This window comes from Parambassis ranga, chromosome 10, assembly GCF_900634625.1.
Source record: "Parambassis ranga chromosome 10, fParRan2.1, whole genome shotgun sequence".
NCBI lineage: Eukaryota > Metazoa > Chordata > Actinopteri > Ambassidae > Parambassis > Parambassis ranga.
The window spans coordinates 464,468-474,404 of NC_041031.1; the positions used below are offsets into that span (position 1 = coordinate 464,468).

General features: G+C 43.1%; 1 protein-coding gene across 1 annotated transcript; it reads left to right on the forward strand.

Moving 5' to 3' along the window:
- Window positions 1–2,609: 2,609 nt before the first annotated feature.
- mmp17b (matrix metallopeptidase 17b) lies at window positions 2,610–9,671 on the forward strand. The gene is made up of 12 exons (XM_028416635.1): window positions 2,610–2,640; window positions 4,518–4,727; window positions 5,360–5,492; window positions 5,586–5,736; window positions 5,818–5,926; window positions 6,010–6,187; window positions 6,409–6,585; window positions 7,083–7,194; window positions 7,830–7,903; window positions 8,002–8,151; window positions 8,834–9,112; window positions 9,205–9,671. The coding sequence occupies exons 2-12, from the start codon at window positions 4,599–4,601 to the stop codon at window positions 9,591–9,593; spliced, it is 1,881 nt and encodes a 626-aa protein (XP_028272436.1). The 5' UTR covers window positions 2,610–2,640; window positions 4,518–4,598; the 3' UTR covers window positions 9,594–9,671.
- Window positions 9,672–9,937: the final 266 nt, after the last annotated feature.

A 9,937-nucleotide genomic window follows, 5' to 3' on the forward strand; every position in this document is an offset into this window, starting at 1 on the left:
CAGTCATTCAGAGGAGTGAACAGAGGCACCATGAGGGTTTGGTTGCTATGGACGGCAAGCAGGATGAGCGCCTCTTAGCCCCAAACACACAGCTCCATTCAGATACCCCACCCAGCATCCATCACCCACTACCAAAGAGTGACCTCTGACCTGTCCCAGCAGCTGCATTCATGAGGAAGTGGGCCGTTGTCACGGTGACAGAGGAACTGTTTAATCTTTCTTTATCTCTAAAACACTGACTGTAGGTTTGTACATTATTGTAAAACAGAGAAGAGGAAAAGCGACTTAATGAAATGAATTAGTTCGTCTGTGGGCCTGTTTAACACAACACGTCAATAGATTATCAGTGACTCCCAAACCAGCCTGCTGGAGAGGTGTCCGAGCTGGGGGACAGATTTAGAGGTTTGACCTATGAGACAGGCCCGTTCCTCTGCCTGACTAACTGTAGGATGGTTGCTGTTTTGACCTTAGAACATGTTAATATCAAGCAGGCATGAGCTTTCATCTGTTGATTTGTGTTTCTGCCCAAACCTCTCTTTTCAGATGGGAAGACCCTCTGTCCCCAAGTACAAGCCTCTCCTGCAGGTATCTTTACAACAACTCAAAAAGGTTTGTGTTATTCTGGAAAGTTGGATATTTTTACATGGATATTTTTGGGACTGGCTTTGGCAGGCAACCTCAAATGACCCCTGGAGAAACTAGGTTTTGACACTTCAGTGTTGGAATACTTCCTTGACCTCTGTAGTTGCTGCTCGGTGTGGACAGAAATGGATGCTAACTGCAACTTGGCTTCTTGGTAGTGTTTCTAATATTCATTATAGATTATATGTCTGCTTAACTTGAAGGCTTGAAGGTGGATTATCTTATGCTGTGATGTGTGCCAAACATGCAGCACTGCTCTCCAAAAAGAAGGAGGTTGTAAGTCAGTATACTTGCCATAAGTTACATCACTGTGTATATGTACAAGCTTCAAAACAGCTGTGTCCTGTCAAGTTGATCATTCTCTTACACACATCTTTGGCAGCATGTGGATGGCTGGGTGTGGGCACCAGGATGCCATATTGGAAGAATCCCAGGTGGTGGAGCCAGGGTGACACTTTGGACGATGTTCTGCTGGGAGCTTTGGGTCCTGCCATTCATGCTGATGTTACCTCGACATGTAGCACCTACCTAGCCCTTGTTGCAGACCATTTCATGGAAACAGCATTTCCTGGTGGCAGTGGCCTCTTTCAGCAGGATAATGCTCCCTGCCACAACACATACCTGACAGTCTATCTACATAGTCTCTACCAGCTCACAGCTTCCACCGTTTAAAGGATCTGCTGCACCTTCAGAGGTGTGCTGTGTTTTGGCAGCAAAAAGGGGGAAAGACAATATGAAGTGGTGGTCAACATGTGCTAATACAGTTCATCACTGGAGGTGCCTGCAAGTCAGTGAAGCCAGATACCAGGACAGAATCATACGTGCTGCTAAAGTTACTCACAGCATTACCAGCATCCTTCACCGTCACAGCTGTGTGATGCGTCTGAGTTTTGGAACAATAATATATGCGTGACAAATGAATTTGAAACACAGGCAAATGTACACTGGAGGAAAACAGCGGTATTGTTTTGAGGAGAATCAGTCAGGGACTGGATCTGCTGCAGAAACTCACCAGAGGAGTCAGATTTCATGCAAAAACACCCCATCAGCCCCACATGTGTTTTTACCATTAGCTTCTGTCCTTCAGCAGACAAAGAGATTAGATGGAACTTAATGATCCCGCCGGGACGCTGCAGGAGCTAATAAGAGCACAGAAAGAAACAATATTAGTATTGATGGAATCTGTATGGAAAATATGAACGAGTACAACACACTAAGTTAGAACACACTCCTATTGTACTTAATCGAGCAGGTAATATTTTTTCCTGCGATCAAAGTGTTCATAGAGAGAGGTAAGTAGAAGGATGTGTGCTACACTTAAAGGCGGAGGTCAACGTGCCAGCTACGTCAGCCTCTGATGGTCGGGTCAGTGGCTTAAACACAGCCAAGAAATACGAGGAAAAGGGAAACAGGGAGCGAGAGGCAGCAGAAAATCTGCTCGTCTTCATTTTTAGTTTGGTTTTTAATCCTCCCGTTAAGAGGATTGGGAGTGAAATGTTAATGCCACATGAGAAGACACACATGAACGTGCAGATGTTTTGCACACACACACACACACACACACACACACACACACACACACACACACACACACACACACACACATCTCTCTATCTAAACCCGTCTTTGCTGTGTAACAGTCACTAATCCTCAAATGTAGGATTCCAGATTCAGGGGCTGCTGTGCTAAAACGAATGGTTTTAATTTTTAGTCATAGAAAATCATGTATTTTGTTTTTAATTATATATGATTTTATTGTGTTCATTATGTTTGTGGATGTGGAGCAACAGAAAATCTTCTTACGTTACGAAGGAGGATGTCACTGCAAACACGAGCGCCTCCATTTGTCATGGTTGTGGGTGGCAGTGGGTGGGGTAGAGGGTGGGGGTGTGCCGGCTTTGAGGAAAGAAGCAAGTGAAGAGAAAGGACCCATCTGTCCCTGTAGTGGCAGATAAAGAAGGAGTGAGAGCGGCTCGGACACAGAGCAGGGGGAGGAAGGTACGCATCTTTAACTTATTTTGAACTTTAATTATTTTCAAGCTGTTTGCAGATCTAAAGACCGAAACACAAAACATGTCATGTGCAGCCAAGTTTACATGATGTGATGTTGGACATACATCACATATCATGTGTGTCAGGGACAGTGTGGCACGACATCATCCTGTAGAACTATTTATGGCAAAGTAGAACTTTTAGAGCGGACGCAGGGTGCTGCCAAGATTTTAATGCTTTTTGATTTTTAAGTATACTAAAAATAAAATGACTCATAAATCCTTGTTGGCTATGCAAATAGATGTGTTTCTTTTTATTTAAAACACAAAGTTTGGAACGAGCCTGCAAAGGTCGCGACCTCTGCAGCCAAGAAATACCTGAGTTCTTATCTTTCTTACAATCGTAATAACTTGTCAACACTAAGCTGTCTGTGATGACACAGGGCTGCATGCACGTATGTAGCAGTAACCCTTGGCAGGGAAAGTATACAGTATACTATTTTTTATATTTAATAACTGTTTACTGTTTCTTTATTTCTGAAACTCCAACGAAATTAGAAAACACTCAGCAAAAAGCTCTCCAGGACAGGAGGAACCCACACAGTGTCAGACCAGGCACTTGTTATTTAATGCTCTGTGACTGCTGAAGATGTCAAGTCCACTATTGAGCAGTTGTGTTAGAAATGGGTTAGAATCCCATCTGTCAAAGAGTTGTGTAAATTCGCCCTGGTTACCTTATCCCTTATTTAGCCTGTTGCTAATTGTTAGCTCGCACACTTAAAATGGAAAGATATTTACACATGCTAATGAACGCGTGTTTCTGTTTGTGTTGTGAGCATCTGCATGTGGGTCTGCTTTGATATAGCATATTTTAAAAAAGAGCAGAGCCATGTGTATTTGATGTTACATCCAAATGAATGCTGGTGTTGTCTGCAAGATGAATGAGCTGCTTTCTAGCATGTTCATCATGTTGACTGCACCAGTATATGCTGTAAAAGTAATGCTCCAAATGTAAAACATGCAACTAATTTCTGTTTGAGTCATGACACGGACCTTCGACTGAGACCCATGATGCTGCATGTGCATTCTACAGCTGTACTTCACAACATCACCGTGTTTAAGTGAGAATGTTTGTGGCCCTTCTGGCTTTTCTGCTTTAATCTCATTAACACTGTGCTCGTCCTCCATTCATCCTCCCACCCATTTATGCTTTCTTCCCTACACCCCCTCTTGTGCTTCAACTGAAACGGTACACCCTCTAACTTAATTAAATGTCTTCTGACTGACACCGGCACTCACATCTACCAGTCTGCCGTGCAGCGGTCAGCAGTACCCTCCCTCTGTATTTATGGTAATTCCCGTCCATCTTCTGATTGCATCGGGTAGATTGTCTCCCAGTGGGAATACAGTACGGAGGCTTCCCATCAACTCATTGGTGCTGGTGTGACACTGGATGTCCCCGTGTTCTTCCTCATTCTGTAGAGAGTGAACATGAAGGCAGCTCAGTTATCTGACCAATAATAATTGAGAATCAGTTTTATTAACGAGTGCTTTCCTCTTTTATATTTTAGTGTAGAGAAAACACCCGGCTGATTCGAATAGGTGAACGGCAATGTCAGTTTGCTCTTTGGTCTACATTCTAATACATGTGGATGCATTTTTATAGTCCCAAAAAATGAACATAAACACTCATTTATTATACAAATGCATTGCCTACTGCACTATGGTCTATGTTGGTACAACAGGTTTTATTTTGACAGTGAGAAAGAAGCGTGCATTCTTTTAATTACCTGTAACTGTGTGGCGTCTCATTACTGCACATGTTGTCGTACGTACTGCTGCCATTACTTAATTAATACTAAGAATATATATTGTTCTCTCTAGGCAAGGAAAGCCAGCTCAGACCTCAGAGGGCTGACCTGCACTGAACGCTCTGGAGATTTCTGTCCGCAGTATGTTGCCAAGATGGAGAGCTGGATTATTTTCCTCTGCCTGAGCAGTGGCTGGAGGCACATTGCTTCTACTACTGACGTGACCCCGACACCCTCGTCTGCACCAGTGACACCCACTGAAGACGAGAGCACCCAACTGGTGGTAAATATATACATACATATATATTATTGCTTTTACTTTAAAAATATATAGATCAGTGGCCCTGCTCTAGAAATATGTTTCACATCAAAATCCCTTATTGACATTTTTATGGTATAATTACTATGTGATTTTGACAAGGAGTAAACATCTCTGTAATATTTAGTCAATTTTCCAAAAAGCACAGTTGTTTTATTTTATTTAAACCTGCTATAAGTCTGTAATGATTTTCTTACTAACTATTTGTTTAAATCATTGAAAATGTGTGGGAATAGTGTTATTTGTTGTTGCCAAGGAAACCATATTTTGTTTATACTGTACACTGGAATCCATTAATAAGGAAAGTATTAGTTTATCCAAGGATATTATGATCAGCATCGAGCCTCCCTCTGGTTCCATACATCTTGCTGCATGCAGTGTGTGCACATAGCATTTTCTCTTGCATTGTGTATTGTGCTGATGAGCAAGACTTGCAAAGCATAACTTCACATCATGTCAGAGAATATTTGTCTTTTCTCCTGTAATGTTAAAGCTTTATTGCCAGAAATGATGACTTTTTCCAAACTTCCTGGCTTATTCTCAACACATCAAGATACTTCAAGAACATAATGTATCATGATCTGTCCTTGGCATAGGATTGGCTGATAAAGTATGGCTACCTGCCACCCTCAGACCCTTCCACCGGTCAGCTGCAGGCCTGGACAGCTGTCACAAATGCTGTCAAGGCCATGCAAAAGTTTGCAGGCCTCAAAGACACTGGAGTTTTAGGTGAGGATTACTGAAACTTGCAAGACACCGATGTTTAATCTAGTCATTAAACATGATGATCGATTTGCGACTCTTGGTTGGTCTGTCCATCAGATGAGGAGACTAAGGCAATGATGAACAGTCCACGTTGCTCCTTACCTGACCAGGAGCAGCCATCTAAATCACCGGCTAACCAAGTGGGTAAAACGATGAAGAGGAGGAGGAGGGCTGTTTCCATGTGGACACGCAGGAACATCAACTGGAGGTTGAATCTAATGACAACAAATGTTCAGTTTGGAACCTCTATTGTTTTCATGTCTACACAAGTTCATTCTTACTTTCACAGGTTGCAGTCATACCCTTCCTCTTCTCAGCTGTCCCGGGAGACAATTCGATCACTGGTGTTCTATGCTTTAAGAGTCTGGGCGGATCCAACACCCCTGGAGTTCCACGAGGTTGATACATTTGTGACAATATGGGCTGAGTTCATGTAGTTTTGATCTTCACCTTATTCCGCCGGGTCGCTCTCTGTGTCTAGGTGGGCAGCCCAGAGGCAGCTGACCTGCAGGTAGACTTCCTCCATGGTTACCATGGTGATGGTTATCCTTTCGATGGGGCAGGAGGGGCAGTCGGCCATGCCTTCTTCCCTTCAGACCTTGCCCGGGCAGGAGGAGTTCATTTGGATGCAGAGGAGGAGTGGACCTTCAGACAACCAGGTGAAGTAACACAAAAAAATGATGCTGAATGATGACAGTCATTTTCTGTGGAAGACCCTTGTATTTGATTACTCTACACTCTTACTCTGGCATCTCAAAGCCAAACCTTTTACGTCTTTTGTTTGCTCTGTTGTCTTTAATAACCATTGTTTCCTTTAGTTGCTGGATTTTCAGCAAGGATAAGTCTTGTGACATCTCTGCATCTGTCTCTTCCTGCCCAGCCTCAGAGGGCACTGACCTGTTCACAGTGCTGGTGCACGAATTCGGTCACGCACTGGGCTTAGCTCACTCCTCGTCACGGCACTCCGTGATGAGGCCATACTACCAGGGTCCTGCTGGAGACCCCCTCCACTACCGTCTGGGACCACAGGATCTGGAGCACATCACACAGATCTATGGTAACATGCCCAGAATGCAAGAGCTACACTCTAGTATGACAGCATTGTCCTTCTGAGGACAAGAGGATAGTATAATGTCCTCATTTTATGACTTAAGCCTGTGAAAGGCATACAGCTGGACAGTAATGGATGAGCACAGCTGTGAAACAGTGGCCAGGCCTAACCTCTGCTGTGTTATTAAGGAAGTGCTATTTATGGTCACATGCTTATGTCAAAGCCTGCTATTGTAAAGGACCAAAGGAACTAAAGAGGGAGCTGATGAGATGTGTGGCTGAAACAAAGGAATTCATTTTGCTTTTGCATACTGCTGCGCATGTTTGATGGACTGACAGCTGTTCATATGTATTACTTCTAATCTATCCATCCACATGGTTACATTTGGATGTAGGAATTTACTCCATCTTTCTAACTGCTCAACACTGGACCTCTGTCATAGCTGTATGATGTACTGTCCAAAGTATACAGCTGCTATAGAGCTTCATGTGATCTTTGGATAGGTAAAAGGAACCAGCTGCTGGCGACAGACGCTCCTCGCCTCGCCCCAGAACCTCAGTTGCGCCACAGAGGCCATCACCACCAGCACCACCAGCATCAACATCCCAGACATGGGTATGATATACAAAACACAACTAACTGAGATGTTAGGGAGTTCACAGGTGAAAGGGATTCCTAGGTTTAAAATAAAACAGCCACATGAGGATATTAAATCCACTTTATCGGTATCATCTTGGTAAGTAGAAAGAACTCTACTGTTTCAAGACACAGTTCAGGAATACAGTAATTTGGGAGATATAAAGTTTCTTTTCCAAATTACAAATACAATACAAATCCAAATATATACCTGATGCAGATTCTGTCTCTCAGTCAAAAATCTATATTAAGGTGTCTGTGATATAATTTCCTGGGTCATAAAACCTGTAGTGTTGAAGGAAGAGACAGCATCTACGCCAGCACTTTCTGACACCTCCACACTGCTGACATACATTTACACACACCCTTTTAAACATTCGCCTACAAAATTACATTTTTACATTTGTTATTATGTTTTATTGTCTTTAATGTGGATTGAATAGATTGAATAGATGATTCTAGACAAATCCTGATGTGGCTATGAGTACATTCAGGGTTTTGTCACTAAAAACGGCATCATATTTAGAATTTTCTACTTGTTCTAATTTTATTTCTCCAAATAAACATATATTTATATTTATATATATATAAAGCTCCCTGTTTTGTCCAATCAGACCTTCCATAGATCGCTGTAACACTAGTTTCGATGCTGTGGCAAAGATCAGAGGAGAGACGTTCTTCTTCAAGGGTCTGTACGCTGTGACTAATTTTGAAATGATCAAACTCCGTTGCTCATGTAAACAGGATCACCTCTCACCTCTCCCTCTCTGGTCCCATACTCTCCAGGTCTGACTATGTGGCGAGTCAATGGTGCGGGTTTGGTGTCGGGACATGGAGCTTCAGTCAGGAGGCTGTGGAGGGGTCTCCCTCCTGATCTGCCTCACCTTCAAGCTGTGCTGGAGAGGCAGTCAGATCATGCTATCATCTTTATCAGTGGTATGAAACTATAATGTAAAGACAGCACAGACGTTTTGACACCATATTTTATATCAGCCATCTTCAAAGGGATGTACTAGTGCTTATTTTTGGGGGGAGGCAACTGAACTCACTCATCTATTTTTGTCTGGTGCCCTCTTGTGGTCATATAAAGTCATAACATGCTAAGCTTGTTACCGAACTTTTTGTCGGTTTGACTTCTTTGTTGACTGAAGTGATCACTCTCTGCTATAACGTGCTGGCCACACACAAGCTCCATTATCTTTTTATTACCCAGCCAACTTTTGCAGGCCAACTCTGAAGTTCATCACACTGGTTTCTTTAAAAAAAGGCTGAGGTGTTTTATCAGCTTTTACAGAAACAACCCTTTTATTATTTTTGCAAACACCTGAAGTTATGCTCTAAACTAGCTACAATAATGCGACTGAAACCTCACCACCAATGGGTATAATGCAAGACATGCCCTTTTAAGCAATATTATTGCAATAGAAAACTCATAAGTTGGGTATTACTAGTGTTAAATAAACTGCATGTGCTAAAAACACATTTTTAGGAAACAACTATACAGTCTTACACAAGCTTACTTTCCCTCCTCTTCAGAGTGATTAAAGGTTTTTGAATCCACCTGGGTCAAGTCTTACTTTGACAAATGTAGAACCAGCTAACCTCCCGTCTGCTGCAGGTACCCAGTTCTGGCTGTTCAGGGACCTGTCGCTGCAGGAGGGCTACCCTCAGCCCTTGTCTGCTCTTAGGATGGGGGCCAACATGGAAGGAATAGATGAGGAGGAGGAGGAGGAGGAAGTGGCAGGAGCAGCAGGGTCATTGAAGCAGGGTCTGGTCTGGGACCCAGAGGAGGGCCCTGTGTGGGGGACAGTAGGGAACGCTGGGGGAGAGAAGCAAGATGACACCTGGACTCAGCTGTTTAAAGAGGGGATCAGCGGCATCACTACAGAGAGAGATGGTGAGGATCAAACATTTGTTGTTTTATGTTTTAGTAATCTGTAATCTAGGAGTGACATTTTAAAACACAAACAAACTCTCCCTCCTCTCCAGGGTCTGTCTACCTCTTCAAAGGAGACTCCTACTGGAAGTTCATGTTTCCTGGCTCCTCGCCACAGGACGGATACCCACGATCCTCTGCTGAAGACTGGCTGGACTGCGAGTCCTTATCCCTTTCCTCTTTGCCCAAAGTGGATGACCTCTCCTTGTCTCTGTCTCCACCTGCTGGAAGACAGGAGCTGAGGGAGAGATGGAAGGAGGAGAGAGAGGAGGAGGGAGGAGGAAGGACAGGGGACAGGATGTGGTACCAAAACAAAGACAGGAAGGACCGAGGTGCAAACACATGGACTCAATGCACGTGCCAAAATGGAGCAGTTTGCGGCAGGACAGCATCTTTGATTGCTGTCGTACTTCTGGTGACATGGATACTGATGGTTGTTTAAAGCGGTGGAAGGAACACACAGTCATGAGCATCCGCATCACTTCAGCTTACTCGTTACCTCACTTTTTAGTTTTTGATAAGCGGGGGCTTCGTGAAAGAAGTTGATAGGCAGATTGTTGGAATTTGCACTCATCTCTCAACTAAAAATTATCCTAAAAAAATTAGCGTTTCTCTGACAAAATGCTGTAAAAAAAAAACAAAACGGGTTTTTAACCAAACTGCAGAGCAGAGTGAAATCTGGTTAGTAGAGGCTGTAAAAATGCAACTTTGAAAAAAATGCACATACTAATTCTAGTTTATGTACATTTTTTGTAAATTTAATACTCAAAAAAAGTTTTTTCTGTC